Source organism: Brachyistius frenatus, unplaced genomic scaffold (genome assembly GCF_029030835.1).
Source record: "Brachyistius frenatus isolate BFR_SWC_R1_liver_20210118 unplaced genomic scaffold, ASM2903083v1 Contig_293, whole genome shotgun sequence".
NCBI lineage: Eukaryota > Metazoa > Chordata > Actinopteri > Embiotocidae > Brachyistius > Brachyistius frenatus.
This window is the reverse complement of record NW_027210892.1, coordinates 98,532-117,189: the sequence shown is the minus strand read 5'-3', so window position 1 is coordinate 117,189 and position 18,658 is coordinate 98,532. Positions and strand designations below refer to the sequence as shown.

The window sequence follows — 18,658 nt, the reverse complement described above, 5'->3', positions numbered from 1 at the left end:
ATTTTACGCCAGATTTGGTCAAAAATGTTGGTGTAATTATTGCAGCGTTGTGAAGGGAGTTTTTTGCATAAAAATTCGGGAACAAAAAAAAAATTGAATTATTTTTTTTTTTTCAGCTCCATCTGATGAAGGAATAAATATGCAATCATTTCCTTTCATAATAATCATGCTGCACATTACAGAAATTCTCATGTTTTTTTTAATTTACTTGTATGTAATTGAACTGACAGAACCACGGGGCTAAAAATTCCTAAAAGTTTTGTTTTAAAAAGATTTACTTTATGCCGTAAATAGTTTAAACACAAAATTTGTATTGGAAAAATTGCAGGAATTTAAAAGAATTGCAAGCTTTCGCAAATATTGTGGAGTTTGATTGAATTTACGTTAATTATAGCACAGTTATATATTATTGTATCACACGTGATATCCCATACAATAGGTTCACTATACAGTTTACTACTTCCAGTTTAGTTGCTAAACTCATTGGGCTTTTTAAAAAAATACTGTGAATTCAGTCAGTATTTCTGCATCAGCTCTCAGTCCTGACGTGCATTCACTGTTATGGCCATCAACCCACTTGTCCATGTTAAGCGCTGTAAATCATCACGTAGCATTTGAGGACGTTTATGGGGCTAATTGGGCTCCATGCATTATGAGCACCACTATATCCACCCTGAACTGAGACCCCCACTGAGGAGGAGGAGGAGGAGCCTGCCTGATAAAACAAAAGCAGTGAATCAAGGATGCATCAAAGGGAGGTCCATACAGGCCGACATTACTGCTCCATGACAAAGTTCACCAAAGCTACAGAAAGTGATATGAAAGCACGAAAACATCCCTGAGGCCTGTCGGTGCGTCGTATCAACATGGAAGACAAGATTTAGACACGTCTTTACAGTCCAAACAAGCCTCTTTCTGAACGGGCCACCTGCTGTGAGAGAGAAAGGCTTCTGCTCTGCTCATGTTATCACGTGAAACCAAACCAAGCCCAGAACAAACTCATTACCCTTTACTGCCTGAGCTGAGGGCTAAATTTGAAGGCTTCATACAGGACTTATAAGGCAAAGAGATCTTGCTCGACTGAACACACAGAATCTGAGGAGGCCTCAGATTACCCGGAACGTCGGAGAAGAAAGGTGATTACACTGAACGTATGAATTACAGGACAGCCAGTGGTCATGAACACTGTTTAAGTGATTCAATTTGAATATTAACCAATAATGCAGAAGAGGAGGGTCATACGCAAAAGATCCAGCCATCAGTGATGTCATCAACCATCAGTGATGTCATCAACCACCAGTGATGTCATCAACCATCAGTGATGTCACCCGTTGATTTATGAACATTATGAATCCTCCGGTTCAGATTCTGTCCGTCACCATCTTGTTAGTTCGGAGCGGTTTGGAGCAGGAAGTGACCATATTTGGACGAGCTGGGGGAGGAGCCAGCGGTGGATCTGACCAATCTGATCGGAAACCTGACGATACTACGTCCCGCCCACCGATAGCTGTAACCTGACTGCACCACAGGCCTGTCAATCAAACAGACACGCCCCCCAAAACAGGTCTTCTTGAATCTTCTTTTCTAATGAGTGAGGGATTATTTTCAATAAGAAAGATGGACTTTAGATAACAACACTATAAGAACTTGTGGGAAAAAATTACTTTCATAGTAGAAGTTGAATGGTAGTCTATGGAGCCAGATAGTTTTTGGAGAGATTGCAGTTCATGCGCATCGGCCTCATTTCTCAGATCCAGAAGCTACGAACACTTTTACATAAAGTCACTGGACATGCAGTCAGAAAATGTGGTGCAGATCTGCTGCAGTAACCAGTTCTGCCTCCAGGTGGAGCGTCTTGCTGTGCAGTGAGATGGACTTACAGGTGTTTTAGCAGAACGCTATAATAAAGACAACATATAATATTGCCAAAACATTCTCATAATGTTTTAGAACAAATAATTATTGCTGTGTTCAGTACAGAGCTGGAGTCTGGACCCAAAATAAATGTAAAAAAATATTCAAAAAGTGACAGATGGATGGATACGCACTGGAAATTGTTCCAACTTCAATACAATAACAAAATATAATTTTTATATTTCTATTTTTGTTTGGATCAAACAAACAAGACACAAGAAAATCGGTGAGTTTTACAAGTGTTGGTCAGTGTACTTTTTTAATACTTTAAAACATTGTGTGCTTAAATGTATAAAGAACACGTCCAACTTTAAAACACTTGTCTCCAACTACTGCACTTCACTCCATCATTTGTCCATCCCAGTCATCAGTGGTGTATGACCCATCACCCTGATGCTAACTGGGTCATGACACAATCCCACAGTAATAAACTGAATAATATGGAAACGCACACAGCTCCAACGCTCCGAGCAAAGAACAATGTGACACAAGTGATCAAAGCCAAACAACATGTCAGCATCCACGTTGGTGAGGAGCCTCCTTCATGTGCATGATTACGTCCTGTGTTGGGAGATATTTTTGAAATATGAAATCTCTCTTCTGAATGAATGTTTGTGCAACTGACAGATTATCGAGCCACAATGTGCCTTCTGTCACTAACGTGCATATGTGGGCTGGCATATGGAAATACATGCATTCCAGTCCAGTTTCTTATTGTCTCTCTGCCCACCCACCCACCCATCCCTCATCTCTGCAGAGAGAGAGGGAGGGGGGAGGGGGGGGGGTTGTGTAAAGCTGTCACAGCAAAAACATGTGCAGCATTCCCCTGCATCACTCACTAGTTATACAGATATTTGCAGAATGCTGCATAATATGAACCTACAGCCAGAAAAATGAAAGTCACGGAGACTAACTGAACATCCCCGGTGATGTGAGGCAGATCTGTGTTTCATACAACGCTGTCGGTGGATTACCGGGAGGCGGTTGGACAGCCTACTGCTTCCACTTTTGTTTCAAGCTGCGGAATTTGACAAGTTGCATAAGACGAGTTGCATGAAAACGTCTCCAGCAGCTCCGTCACCAACACATGGAGAGAGTTTGTTTGATCACTGCTGGGACGCGCAAACTTTCTGATCCACGTAAAAAACAAAAACAACTCCATCATTTACTCACATGTAAAAGTGCAGCACAGGTTCAACCAGCACACATCTCATACAAACTCAGGAGTTTCAGGGCAGATTTCAGTCTTTAAGGTTTGTGGGCATTCGGAAATAAAAAGGCTGTTTATAAAAGAAAAGCAGAAGAATAAAAAAAAAAGACAACATAAGGAAAGAAAACGGAACATGTTTTCAGTCATGACCAACACATGATTAAAAACACGTATTTAGAGTATTGACGTCTGACTTACTTCAGTGTCTGAGTGAGGTGGAATCCCAACCAGGCAAAAAGCAACTCCATTCATTGGTTTCTCAGCGTGTAAACCCCGAAACAGGAACCGGTTTAAAACTACTCCGCTGCCAGCATCGTGAACAGCCGCCGCTTCTGCCCGGTCCCGGTCCGTTAACGGCTCACAGACTGAACGGGTCTCCGCTGTCCTGCCGCTATAACATAAACAGTCCCGCTGCGGGCAGCGTCACGCGGCCATATTCAGACAGACATGATACTACCGGAAATGTGGACTTCAAAATAAAAAGCGTGAAACGCCTTGCACTTGGATGAAATATACTCAAGTACATATCAAAACTAACATTTATAAAAACTATTTATAAAGATTGTTGAAACCCACTCAAACCAATAAAGTAGATTTTTACAACTTAAACTACTATTACACAATTTTTTAATTCAAGGGCACTTTATTGTGAAGGGGCTGCATGTTTACTCCAGAGACAGACAGAGAGTACAATACAACAGTATTAATAGTACAATAGAGGATACTATTGTTGGCTATACAACTCACAGTGCTGACTGCTAAAACGCCTGTAACCGGGAGAAAACATTAAATATGAATTTATTTATAGAAATTATTACTTATAACTTGTGTACATTTTATTTTGAACGATTTTTTTCTTCCTTTGAGGTCCTGATGGTGCAACATCAGCAGCGAGGCACGCAACGTGCAGCCCGACAAAAAGGTAACGTCAAGTGTTCTGGAGGATAGGTGTGGCCTAAATTCATGGTGGAGCAGCATTAATCATTAAAAAAAACACATCAGCTCTGTTACATCATGATTATAAATCAATAAAGAAAAGAGAGAAATAAATGGACCACTGCTGACTGTTTTCACATTCAGGAAATGACCCCCTGGACAAGTTAAACACCTGTATGCATGTCAGGATGAATATTTAAGTGAAACTAATTTCCAGTTCCTTAAATCTCTGTTACTTCTCTGAGCTTCAGTGCTGTCTGTATCATGGTTTACTGTTTAGTAACATAAATTCATTCAGGGACATGCAACACAGGCAGAGAGCTGAAATAATGAGGGTGTTGAAAGTGGAATTCCACCCCAAAAATAAATAATTATATTGCGTTTCAGAGGGGCCCATTACATAATACATTTTCATTTATTCATTCTTGCAGGGTCCCAAGAATTCAGGGGCACCAGGGTTGTTTTGTCTGTCCACCCAAACCCTGTCAGTAAATACAAATAATGTTCAATACTTTTGTAATGTAATGTCTGTTTCCAGTCCTTGTACCACACAGTATGAGGGCTACATGGTGGCAATAAAAAAGCTTATTCAGTATTTAACTCATATTTCATGTATGTAAAAGAGTTTGTATCTTCAGGTCTGTAAAATGGTTCTGATCCAGAAGTGCCTTCAACTGCAATACCACCGAGTGCCACTAGAGGTCGGCTCCAAAAAGCCTCCGGCTCCATAGACTCCCATTCAATTTCTCATCAAATACAGGTTACAGCTATCAGTGGGCGGGACTTAGTATCGTCAGGTTTCCAATCAGATCGGTCAGATCCACCGCTGGCTCCTCCCCCAGCTCGTCCAAATATGGTCACTTCCTGCTCCAAACCGCTCTGAACTAGATGGTGACGGACAGAATCTGAACTGGAGGATTCATAACGTTCACAAACCAACGATGACATCACTGATGGATGATGACATCACTGACGGATGATTACATCACTGATGGATGCCGCTTAATTTAATTATATCTCAGACTTTCATTCTCGAAGGCACCGAAATGCTTTCGGTTTAGTTGCCACAAGTGACAATGGAAAACTAAATAATAAATTTAATATGTTGTCAATAAACATTTTGCAGATTTGTCCTCATTATAGTAAAAACAGTTTTCCACATGGTTCAGTGTCAGACTGAATCTACATCCAGTGTGTTGATTCCTTCAGTGCAGCTGCTCTTGGATGGCATGCTGCTTGAGTTCTGCTCGTGTTTGGTCACTCTCAGATGCTCACATCAGTAACGTTTGTAAACTTGATGCCAACAACCTCATTCACAACAATTCAAGTAAAAATGTAAAATTGTAATTTCGTGTCATTGTCAATGCAGCAACATCTTATAAGTAATCAGTGGTGGGCTTGACTACAGTTAGCCGAGCTGCTGCAGCCAGTCTGTGATCGATAACAGAGAGCCAGAGCTGTCCAACCACACAGCTGCACAGATCTTATTTAAATTGAAGGACTACAACATGAGAGACGGTATTCATGTCCGGTACGTTCTGGATCACAGCGGCAGGCAGGACAGAAACAACGTGCATCAGGATTAAAATCATTATAAACAAATAATAAATAATACGTATGCCTGTTTAAGTTCTGTATGATGTTTATCCATAAATTCAAATAATCAGTGTCCTCGTCACTTCACTTTTTCGGTATTCATTTTATAACTTATTTATATTTCCTTCTTTTATTATTTGTTTCTTTGTTTTTTATATTTACTTCATTTTCTTTATTTGTTATTTATGTATTTCGTTTATTGTCTCACTATATTTCATTTCATCTATTTGTTCAAACAGGTAGTTGATGAATGCCTGATTGAAAAACTTGCTGTTCATATAAATGTAGGTCGTCATTTGATTATTTGTTTATTTGTTGTTGTTTTTAATGTTATTACAGTATGTCAAAACACCACTCTGATTCTGTGCTGTTATCGAATTTAGTGAGTGAACTGTCAGCCTAATGTGTGTGTGTGTGTGTGTGTGTGTGTGTGTGTGTGTGTGTGTGTGTGTGTGTGTGTGTGTGTGTGTGTGTGTGTGTGTGTGTGTGTGAGTCATTATGTAAGACATGGAATCAGAGGAGACAGTGAGGAGAGATACTGAAGCTCACAGTCCAGATAGAAACTCTTACACCCTCTACTGGCCTCACACTGCTCTCACACAGACAGACAGACAGACAGACACACACACACACACACACACACACACACACACACACACACACACACACACACACACACACACACACACACACACACACACACACACACACACACACACACGCTGGTACCGATGAAGAGAAGATGAAGATGAACTGCATCAATAACTGAGTAAAATGAGCATCATCCCTCCTGAACAACACCTTCTTTGCAGATTAGATATTTTTGTTGTTGTTGTTGTTGTTTCAGAAGAACTTGTCTCTTATATCACTCCTGACATGCAGTCACGCTTCAGGGACCACAGGGGACATCATTTAAAGGCTGTTACGTCAGCCGGTGCAGCTTACATCAGCCAAAATGTCGTGACATCATGATGTCAGGACGGGATTTTAGATGCTCGCTTGCTGATGAAGTTTTGTTTAATTGTTCATCATGGAAATGAGTTTCAACTCTTCAACGCACAGCGTGACGTCGGCTACTGACGGAAATGAGGCTGTTACAGTTCAGCTTGGAGTCATTAACAAGAAGTTTCCATCACGGGACACAAAGTCACCAACAAGTATACCAGGAAACATGTGCTCCCACAGTTTATCATTCATAATTGTGCTCTTCAAGCACTTTATCTTGTTGATTTTTTCTTTTTTTTTTGCCAATGTATTTTTAGTCATTATTTTTTTTTTCTGTTGATGGTATATGTAATCATTTGAAGTAATAAATTCCTCAATAAATTCTCAGTTTCCTGAAAGCACCACTGATGTAGGTGGCTAGAGGAATTACAACCTTCTTCCACTGCTTGTATAGCAACGAACTTTCCAACAGTGAATATGGGAACTCAAAATACGAGTACAGAGGAAGTTATTGACGAAGATACATTTGATGTGTTTTGGCTGACTGAATCATATTTATTTACGTTTATTTGAGTTTATAGTTGGATGAATGCAGCGGAGAGATGCCGTCGCTGCGGCTGCAGTGTATTTCAGTGGGCACTTTTTTGGATGTTCTTTTCAATGCTCGTTATGAGCATGAAAGTTTTTTCCCAATTTATATACACATATTCATATCAGACCACTGCTGAGTGAGTCCTTCTGTCACCGAACACAGCGGGTGAAGGATGTGACACGTAGCAATGTTATTGATAATAGTTGATAACTTTACAGTATATCATCAGTACTTGAGGCTTCCTGACAAATAAATACCTTCTTTCCTGTCATTTGCTCTCTTAAGACAGAGTTGAGTTACAACGGGGGAGACTTGGCAAAGATAAGCACATGATGTGACATCAGAAGCTTGCGTTCAATGCATCCTGGTACATGTAGGTGCTGCCAGCACGACAGTCAGGACAGCAGCACTGAGGAAGTTATTGCTCCAGCTGACAACAAAACAAATCTTTCTTTTTAAATTTTATTTATCATCATCCATCCATCCATTATCTATACCTGCTTTATCCTGAACAGGGTCACGTGGGGGGGGGGGGGGGGGCAGGGTACAACCTGGACAGATCGCCAAGTCCACCACAGGACCAACACATAGAGACAGATGGAAACGGAAGACCATCCACACTCTCATTCACACCTAAGGGACATTTGTAGAACCACCAATTAACCGGAGGTGGATGTTTTTGGATGGTGGGAGGAAGCTGGAGAACCCGGAGAGAACCCATGCAGGCACAAGGAGAACATGCAAACTCCACACAGAAAGGCCCAGGACCGGATTCAAACTTATTTATCGTCATAAATTATTTATTTCTATTAATTTTTGAAATTATTTTTGGAGGTGTGGCTTATGTTGTTTTTTGCCAGGTGTTCACACCTGTGATTTTTGGGGGCCTAACTTTGCCCTGCTCTTTGAACCAATTGTTTTCTGACCAATGGTGCGTTCATGAGCAGCTCGGAAGTGGGAAAGTTCCAACACCCAAGAGGGAGAATACACCTGAACTTCTGTCCAACTGTGAATGTCCCACTAGGAAAGTGTGAGGTTTGTGAAAAGGCTCAGATATGTAGGTTTGAAGTCACTCAACGTGGCAGTGGAAGAAAACCAGCCAGACTTGGTTAGCTTAGCCGTTTACAGCTGTAGAAAATATTAAAAACATCAGTACAGCAAAACGTGTAGAAATATAGTGTAGAAATAAAACTGACCGGCGGAGCTCTGTTTGGTCTCTGTGTTGGAATATTACTGGCTGCACAGCTCTTCAGTGTTTTAACAGATTTCAAAATACAGTTTGAGCCCTAAAACGGGCTCAAAAAATATTTTATTGATTGAAGCAATTATTAGTAAACTAGTGTGGCAGCTCAGGGGGTCAGAGTTTAGGTTTTCTTGCTATGAAGATAGATCTACATGCTGAAAGGTTTTCCTGAATGTATGTCTCTTTTTTCTCTTCCAGCGAGCAATTGATTGACACATTACACATATTAAATGATGAAATAATCAAAATAACAAATAGTAATAAAAAACATAAGCTATATAAATGAATGAATATCAATCAACATTTTAAAAAAGTCTGATAAAAATGTAGCATATCAGCAAATTAGTAGGTCAAACTTTAGTCAACATATTACTGGTCTGGCAGCAGGTTTGTCACGCTCACATACTGTAAAGATTCTCATTTCCTGAACTTGTTTTTGTCCTTGAATAGTTGTCTTTTTCTTATTTCTTCATTGCTCAATGCTAAAGCCTTAAAAACGCCACAAATCTGTCCAGGACAGCAGCAGACAAAAGAAAGCACAGACACACACACAGACACAGCAGAGCTTAATTGTCCGGTCAGAGCAGCACACATCTCCGTCTGTACATTAAGGACAGGCAGCAGATTCATCAGGAACACCTCTGCAACAGCTCTGACGTGGTAATTCTTCATTATGTTTATTATGGAGAAACATGAAGGGAGTAAACAGGAGGCTCTGTATTAAACATAAGATTATCACCTTTCTGAAAATGTCAACCAAAACTGTGAATGTATACACACGTTTTACCCTCTGAAATTTCATTTTTGGTCCTAAATTTGAACGTCACCCCAAATGTCAACACTGTTTTGGGGATTTCACATTACTGTGTTTGATCTTCCATCTGAGGAGATTAACAGCTCTATTGATTCCAAAACATCCCCAAACAAAGGACTTCCAAAATGTCCTCACAGCACTAAAATCACAGTCTAACCCCCCCGCAGCCGCTCTCCAATAAAAACAGGGCTGCTGAGGATTTACTCAGTCGTTATGTTGGAAAGTGATGATTGTCGGGATCTGGAAGGAGGAGGATGACCTGTGTGTGTGTGTGTGTGTGTGTGTGTGTGTGTGTGTGTGTGTGTGTGTGTGTGTGTGTGTGTGTGTGTGTGTGTGTGTGTGTGTGCACGTGTGTGTGTGTATGTGTGCACGTGTGTGTGTGTGTGTGTGTGTGGGGTATAGGAGGGTGCTGTGGGGCACTAATCTGGCCTTGTTCTGAAAAGGGTTCATCCTCACTGCAGGGGGGCATGTGGAGACCAGCATCCACCTTGTCCCACCATCAGTCCCCCAGTCTCTCGGCTTATGCACCCAGTGACCTCCCTCATACCCCCCTCTCACCCTCCCCCCGCATTATGTCGACAAATAAAAGTAGTTTCTATGAACAATAGAAAAAAAAAACTCTAAGGGGTGAAAAAATAAAAAAAAAACAGGGTAAAAATAATCTTTTGGAATTAAACAGACAAACATCTGTCTGTACGCTGCCGTTTTCAGTTATGTTGGCCTGGCACGGCAACAGAGAGACGGGCGAGTGTGCGCGTTGGGGGAGGGCGGGTGTGTGTGTGTGTGTGTGTGTGTGTGTATGTGTGTGGGGGGGTGGACAACACACCCATCTGTCTATTTACAGCAGCACGGAGAGATTTCGCTAAATATCTAATCCATCTAATCCACAGCGAAGCTATTGATAGAACACGCAGGGGAATGTGCTGGCCACTAGAGGGCGATCTGACTGTTAGCTGCACCTGAACGGAAAAATAGGAGAATCAATTCTTACAGAGTAAGAAAGAATGTGTGTACAAGTGGTGACTGAACAGTCAAGACACAAAGAAATAGTTTTCCACGAATACACACACTTTAAACACACACATATCTGCATGAGTGGTGGAGGGGCATCGGATCGCCCCAGCAGGGATGGGATGTCCTGGCCCGATCACATGTAGATTGCTGATTGAATTAGAGTTCGGTGGCTTCAGAGAGAGGCTCTGCTTTACAGAACAATCACCTCACATCAGTGTCAGTGGCCCGCAGCCACAGCAGGACCACACACACACACACACACACACACACACACACACACACACACACACACACACACACACACACACACACACACACACACACACACACACACACACACACACACACACACAAACATCTCCATCTACTCTGCAGAGTTGGAGGCAAGTGATGAGCTTCATCAAAGTTCACTGAAGTTACTCTTTTTGTCAAAACACTCTAAATCACAGGAGAAGTGTAGCGTCTCCTGTCACTTCTTCAGCCACAGGAAGTGACACATGATGGGATGAGAGAGAAATACAAACTGTTCTCTACACAGCAGGAAGTGAGGATTTATCTCAGTGAACGCTGGACTCTTCTCTGGTACACATGACGTCATGCAACCCAGTATCACGGCAAAGCGTGAAATAGACACGACCGTCCACGACAGAAGAACGTGAGAAAGCCACGCTTTGGGCTGTCTAAGCGTGAAAGTTACACGTTTTGTAAACGGGAAATGTACATGCATGCATGTAAAGCAGGATAATGTGACCAAAGTCCAGCTTGTTTTAAGAGCAAGTACAAATGACATTTTTTGGCGGTATTAGGAGGCAGGAAGGGTGGCGTGGTGACATTAGTCACAGCAATGCAGGACGATTGGGTTCGAATCAAGGAGTTAAAAAAGCATTTTTCTTGAGCTGTTTTTTGTTTCCAAACCCAAACCTAAACCATGCGTTTTTTCTAAATGTTTAATTCTCTTGTAAATCCAGTGGCTCTAAAAATGCAATAGGTTGAATTTTTGCCCACTACAGGAAAACGTGTAACTTTCACGCCTCGACAGCCCAATGCGTGGCTATTTCATGTTTTGCCGTAGTGGACAGGCGTGTCTAGTTCACATCTTGCCGTGATACCAGGTTGAATCATGACATCATGAATGACTGGGTCATATTTTTGATTAAGACGCCCACTCCCAATCTGGGGCATTAGAAACAGTTCAGTATCTGTAAGTGCAGAGCTGAAGTCAGAATACTTTGTTCTACTGAAGTGAATCTGAAGAACGACGAATCTTTGAAATGAGCAGAACAAAGTAATTTTCCAGATCTATCGTCAGGTTCACTTTAATTAGCCGACATTCCTGCTTCAAACAAACAAGATACAAAAAGTCAGTTGATATTTAGAGTTGGTTTTAGACATATTTTTTAACTCTGGACAAAGAAAAGGAAACTGCAGTCACTATGTTGTGCTAGTTTTTTAAAACCAAGAAATGGTTAAAGAACAAACTTCTGACTTCTGCTCTGTACTTCAGACACAAACATGGAAGTGATGTTAGTTTTTCCTTTTACTCTGAGAAAGAAGTAAATAAGCACATTGTTAACATCAATGGGTTTACTGGTATATACAGTAGTTGCTACAAAAAAACATTTGTTTGTATTTTTCAGAAGGCAGCATACATTTAAGGAAATTATATTCCACTAATAAATTCATCCAAATGATGTGTGAAAACTGCAATAAAAATATCCCAATGAGAGTAACCTTTGTGTTGTGATTACTCATTATGCAAATTTCCAGCAAGAAACTTTGTTAATTCCAGTGCATTTAATGGTGAACGTGAATAAGAAGTACGTTTTCATATCAGACCTCCTCCTGGCGCAGACTCTTGACCATTTTCTGTTTCATTCATAGAGCACATCTATATTTGATCCCCACAGAGAGCACATGTCAGTCTCACAGAGTGCAGGCCCACATACTATTACACAACCGCCTTAATCTGCCTGATTTAAACCCTCCACTTCTCACCACGATGGCCGGCTTGCAGTCACATGTACAAAAAAGCCCTATCTGCATCCAGGCAGGCGCACAATCTGGGCAAAATCACAGCAACTTCCCAACTTTATTCCATTTAGCCATTCAGAACAAACATAACTTTTTTTTAAATATTTGGAGCCAAATCACAACATGTCATTTATGGAGTGGAAAGAAAACCAACAATTTTGAAATTCCCACATGAGCAACATAAAAACTCCCTTTCAACAGGCAGAAATCTCCAACAGAACCAGACTCAGAGGTCAGCGGACATCTGACTGGACCAGATGTGGCGAGGGGGGAGCAGAGCAAGAAAAAAGCAGCATAGAGAGGCAACAAACATTAAACCCTGAGCAGGTTGGTGAGGTCCAGTAACCACAGCTAAATCCTGTCAGCACTCTTGCTGCCACATTCTGCATAAACTGGAGGTATTGCAACCCGGCATCACAGCAAAGTGTGAAATAGACACGCCCGTCCACGACAGCAAAATGTGAGATAGCCACGCTTTGGGCTGTATAGGCGTGAAAGTTACATGTTTTCTGAGCGTCAAACTTCCACACACGTAAATGTCACATGACAAAGGATCATGTGTCCAAGGTCCCGCAACAGAGGTGTTAAGATGAAGGATGAGGGACATTTTTTGGCATTATTAGGAGGAATGATGCCTTGGTGGCATTAATTGCAGAATGTCATGTGGGATGCGTGATTTAAATCCATGAGGTGACAACATTGTTCTTGAGTTTGTTTCCTAACCCTAAACATGTTTTTTTTTTCCTGACCCCAACCATTTGGTTACTCCCTAACCCCAACTGATTGCGATAAGTATCATTTTCCTGTATGTCACATGGCTCAAAGCCTGCAGTTGGTTTCATTTGCATCGACTACAGAAAAACGTGTAACTTTCACGCCTGCATGGCTATTTCACATTTTGCTGTAGTGGACAAGCGTGTCTATTTCACGCTTTGCTGTGATACTGGGTTGGACATTGGGACATCTTGATAATAAGGAATGACAAAAGCCCAGCAGAGAATGCATTGATTAATTATTCAGGATGTTCCTTCTTTTGAGAATATTGCACGGGTGGTCCAACAGACTCACATTATGTGTGTTATAAGGATGTTCCTGCTCAAAAATAACTCTAGAATTCCTCACGGTACTGGAGACCAATGCAAAGCCATTCAGAGTAACTACGTGGTTGATTCATGAGTTTTTGAGTTTAGCCAAATACCAAAACTTCAGTTTTGTCTGAATTTAGAAATAGAAAATTACATGTAATCCAGAACTTTGTGTCTATGAGACAATAAGACCATGACATGTTCCAGTCTCTGTGTAATCAGTGGTGTCAAACGTAACAACACTAAGATCTCGCAGGACGAACATGGAGACAAGTCAATTGTCTGAGGCAGGGGCAGTATTCATGAAGCTCCATTGTACAGTGGGTTAATAAAACACAGTGCAGGGATGATGTCCGTGGTCCATCTCATCTTTTCATTTTCAGAGGGGCAACAATGTCGCGTGTCGTACGCAGAGAGGCTGCAGCAACATCAACCAGATAATCCACTTACGTAAGGATGAAGGTGAGGTAGCTGCCCTCCATCGTGTTGGCATGTGGTACATTATCAGAGACACATCTACTGTCATGGAGTTTTTTCCCAAACATCGAGGGTGTGATTAAGTTAAGTTTGTGAGTTTATTTGTATTTTAAAGAAAAGGCAAATGAGTCTTAAATGAATCAAGTGGTTTTCATTGACAACATCAACATGAATTAAGATAAAAGAAAATTCAGATCATTTAATGCAGGAAGTCTCAAAGGGCGTTTCATTTACACAACTAAATATAATGAGGCCTCGCAGCATCCTGCAGGTCCACATTGGTGCACTGATGCCTGTTGATAGCACTGATTAAACATTACAGGTGGACGTGATGGTGCCACCATGGTGAGTGGTATCAGGACTCCTTTTCTGCCTCCTGCTCAGGCTGCTGTGGACAGCCAGGCTCAGTCAACTGAAGTAAACCTGTAATGTCCTTTCATGCACCATAAGTTAGAGCAAATATATGTTGTCGCAGTCGAGAGGCAGCTGCCACTTAATGAATGTGTCCAAGCTTCTCTTCCATCCGGCAAGAATATCATATTTCACATGATTTGTTTACGGCTGAATTTAAAGCCTGAACTGAATTTGAATTGATCTGGATACTGAGAGGATGCAACAGTCGGTGCAGGCTGTATTTCTGCCTGTTTCTTTACTCCATGGGAAACCATTTACTTTGAACCCTTGAATGCATATTAATGGGAGATGCTACTGTGCATCCCATCACACAATCCAGGAGCCAAAAACAACAAAAAAACTGTTCATGTTACGCTTTTCTGGTGAAAAGAAAATGAAAATACGGGATCCTACATTTCCCATAATGCAGCCAACCACACCTTTCCATGTGACCATCAGTGATATTCTGAGATGGGATGTTGTCTCAGAAGAGGGAACAGTTTCTGCTATCAAGCATTTAGTGACAGAAGTCTGAAACTCAGTGAATTGTGACAGAAACTCGTACTATAGTTTTGCCCCAAAATCTACCCTGAGCAACAGAGTTCCAACTTTGCACATCTTCAGCTGCAGTCGTGTATACTACAGTAAAGTTAAACTGTACAGTATATATCCATGTGTTTTTTGTAGATAATTAAATATGTAGGTTATAAAGTTATGCTTATGTGAATAACACCACATTTCCCCCTGAAATCACAGCATAGAATCATACTTACAGAGTGCAACATTAAAACATTACAGATTTAATGTTTTAACCCTCGTGTTGTCCTCGGGTCAAAATGACCCGCAGCTGTGTTCAACCAAGTTCTAATTTATTTCTATATTTTCATATTTTTTTGGATCATTGGTGACAAGGATGCTGTGATGGTTTCTTTAAACCAAAAAATCCCCAAAAATATAAAAATATAGAAATAAATTAGAACTTGGTTGAACACAGCTGCGGGTCATTTTGACCCGAGGACAACACAAGGGTTAAACTGTCAGGAGTTCAGTTTTGTCCTCCATTTTGCCCCCGATCACCTCTCCTCCTGTGTCCCCTGTCTTTGCCTGTGGCCACGCCCCTCACCTCCTGTGGCCACGCCCCTCACCAGTCCCAGCAGATGCAGCCACTCATCCCTGATCACCACCTGCAGGTGTGCTGCATCTCCCTGATCACCTCCCCAGACTATATGTAACCTGCTCCTGCACAACTCTGGTTGTTGGTTCATTTTTGTTAGCCCCCCGTCCGTCTTCCGTCTGCTCCCCGTCAGCTCTCTGTCAGTCCTGTTCCTGTTCCCGTTCCTCCGGCCTCTGTGTCTCCTGCGGATATCCCGGTCAAAATCACCAGTCGGTGGAGTTGCCCTCCCGGCTCGGAGGATTGTTGACGCCGTCCCTTCCGCTGGTCTGCCGGTTGCCCTGTTACCCGTGTCCCCCTGGAGCTGTCGGTTGAGTTGCCCTCCCGACTGGACGTAAAGTGGACACGCTCGGTGCCACCTTTTGGTTTCTAGTTTTTGTTTGTTTATTTTTTGGACAATAAAGACAGTATTTTTGGAACTTGAAACCTTGAGTCTGTGAGCTTGCATTTGGGTCCTGGAAAAACACCCACCTCGTAACATAAACAAAAGTCGCTGATTATCAAGAGCTCAAAACAACTCAGGTTATTAATTCATTTTCATCAAATCGCCTCTCACTTCTCCAGTTGAACATTCAACAAACAGAAATCACAAACCAAGTTAAGTTTGGGCTTAATGTCTCTCCTGAGAACGTCAGTGGTCCGAGCACAACACACCGAGGGGGAGCTTCGCTGTAAACGCACGTCCACTTTGCTGTTTCCAGGAGCTACGGGGAACACACATCTGTGACACAACAGAGTTGGACACAAGAGGCGCTCCTGCCTCGTGAACGACGACATCCAATCTCAGAATACCAAAAAAACAAGCCTTCGTTTGAGCCTTGAATTCAATTCGATTTTTGTATTTTAAAATGATAATCAAACAACCACTCTCTAACTTTTTAGTCTTTTAGTACCTGTTTCTGAAAGGAACATTTCATGATCAACCTTCCCTGCGGCCTTGTCTTTGAAACTACACACACGCAGTTTTTAATGCAGGTTTGGTTATAAATTTGTGATCTCAAGTCCAAGCTGTGGGTTGTTTTCTCCTCCAGAGCAACAACCCCTTCCAAAGACTGAGTTTTAAAAGCCATGTTGAGTGAACTAAACTTCCGCGGAGTGACCCTTTATTGTACGCTTTGCTGAACCAGATCATTAAAACTGGTGAAGTGATGCTATAGTTTGTATTCTTCTAACTACAACAATAACTTCTCCATCTCCACACAGAGACCACGGCCTCCCTGATTATGAAGTGGAAAAGAGCCGTTCATTCAGCTTCTGTCAGGTTCAGATCTATTTACCCACCAACAGCATGAACGACTGACTACACAGTCTGTGTTACTGCTCTACAGTGTCTGAACTATGTGATTATTTTAATGCATATGTCAGCCAGAAACACAGGCATCGAACAGATGAGACCTCCACACCACCATTTGCTCTCATTAAATAAATCCAGCACATTCAAAAAAAAGTCACAGCATGTGCATGTAAATGAAGGATAATTTCTCGACTTGTTATTAATATATTCAACTTGGATACAGCCAGTAAATTCGGCTTTTATGTCTTGTATCTTCATTATTTCCAATATTTTCTGTTTTATTGTTGAATGGCGACAGAGAAACAAAAGGAAACAATAGAACGATGTTAATTAAGGACGGGTTCTGATAGCTGGTTCTGTATTGGACCTGGTTCCTGTTGGACAGAATACCCATATTTACTAAGCTTACACCTCATATCTCTCCTGGTTATTTATTTATTTATTATTTTTTTGTTTTACATAACATAACATAAGGTTGTCATCTTTTGATTTATAGTGATGGTGGTGTATAATTGTCCAGCAGTTGTGGGTAACTGCTGATGTTGCCATGACAATAACTATTTCTAGCTTCAGGACAAAAACAAAAACTGAAAACTGAATTTAAGAGATTCAATCAGGGATGTCAAAGATGTAAGATTCTATAAATGGATTTGAAAACCCTTCTACTGCTGATTAAAATTATAACCTGTAGTCTGAGTTGCCTCATTCCTTCATAGGAGGAAAAGATTAAAACCATATTCATGATGAAATGTATTCTTTAGTGAAGGCATCTCCACATTTACATGTGTATGTTTGAACATAAAGTCCATCAGATCTGGTGAACGTTGCACAACTTTGTCTGATTGAAAGAGGCAGATTTCAGATCAGGTTGAACATCAACTTTACTTGACTGTCATGTTTTCAAACATCACGGATCGCTCCGGTCTCACAAAGAGAACTGAGTGTTTACCAGGTGAGTATTCAGAATGAATTACACGTCATCCCGTCCAGAAACAGGCTCAGTTTCTGCACTCAAAACAAAGCTCACAGTGTTTGGACCAGTCTGTGTTTACAGCTCAAGCTGCTGGTGTGCACTCCTTATCTGGAAGGTCCAGGTACTAAACAGAAAAGAAAGCTCCAACCAGAACCTGCAACTCTGGACTTGTTCTCATGCAAACATTTGATGTCACACCTCCCTACGTGCATCTTTATATACACAGTGGAGAGGCTGAAGGACTGTTTCATTTCCATTTACAGACTAAAATCAAAGCAGAGACACACCAGTTCTACTCTTTACAGAACAATTTCATAGTACACACACACACACACACACACACACACACACACACACACACACACACACACACACACACACACACACACACACACACACACACACACACACACACACACACACACACACACACACACACGCCAAATGTTCTCTTTGGAGGACCCTCAGGGAGATGCACTCTGGAGGAAACCTATTATCAGGTCAGCAACAAACACACACACACACACACACACACACACACACACACACACACACACACACACACACACACACACACACACACACACACACACACACACACACACACACACACACACACACACAAAGCTTTCATCATTCTATTTAAAGCTCTGACACCGCTGAGTGAACTAGAGCGGAGCAGAAAAACAGGGAAACACACACTAACTCATGTTTGCACACAAACACACAAACTCTAAAATACACATACATTGTAACACAACGGCACACACAGCCCTTCCCCGTGGAGGTGTGTGTGTGTGTGTGTGTGTGTGTGTGTGTGTGTGTGTGTGTGTGTGTGTGTGTGTGTGTGTGTGTGTGTGTGTGTGTGTGTGTGTGTGTGTGTGTGTGTGTGTGTGTGTGTGTTGCAGAACAGATTGCCCCATCAGCCACTGTAGGTGTGAGCCGTGCAGGCTGCAGCGCATTGATGATG

At 41.6% G+C, this 18,658-nt stretch overlaps 1 protein-coding gene across 2 annotated transcripts in view; it reads right to left on the bottom strand.

The window, feature by feature from the left end:
* The window catches only part of LOC138635133 (rho GTPase-activating protein 23-like), a 74,346-nt gene that overhangs the window by 45,305 nt on the left and 10,383 nt on the right, over positions 1-18,658 (bottom strand). Inside the window, exon 1 of one of the 2 annotated variants that reach the window (XM_069722481.1) lies at positions 3,323-3,490. The exons of the other annotated variant lie outside the window; for it this stretch is intronic. Within the exon in view, the coding sequence (XP_069578582.1) occupies positions 3,323-3,376 (54 nt within the window). The 5' untranslated portion in view covers positions 3,377-3,490. Of the gene's footprint in view, positions 1-3,322; positions 3,491-18,658 lie in introns of those variants that run through there. 2 annotated transcript variants of the gene reach the window in all.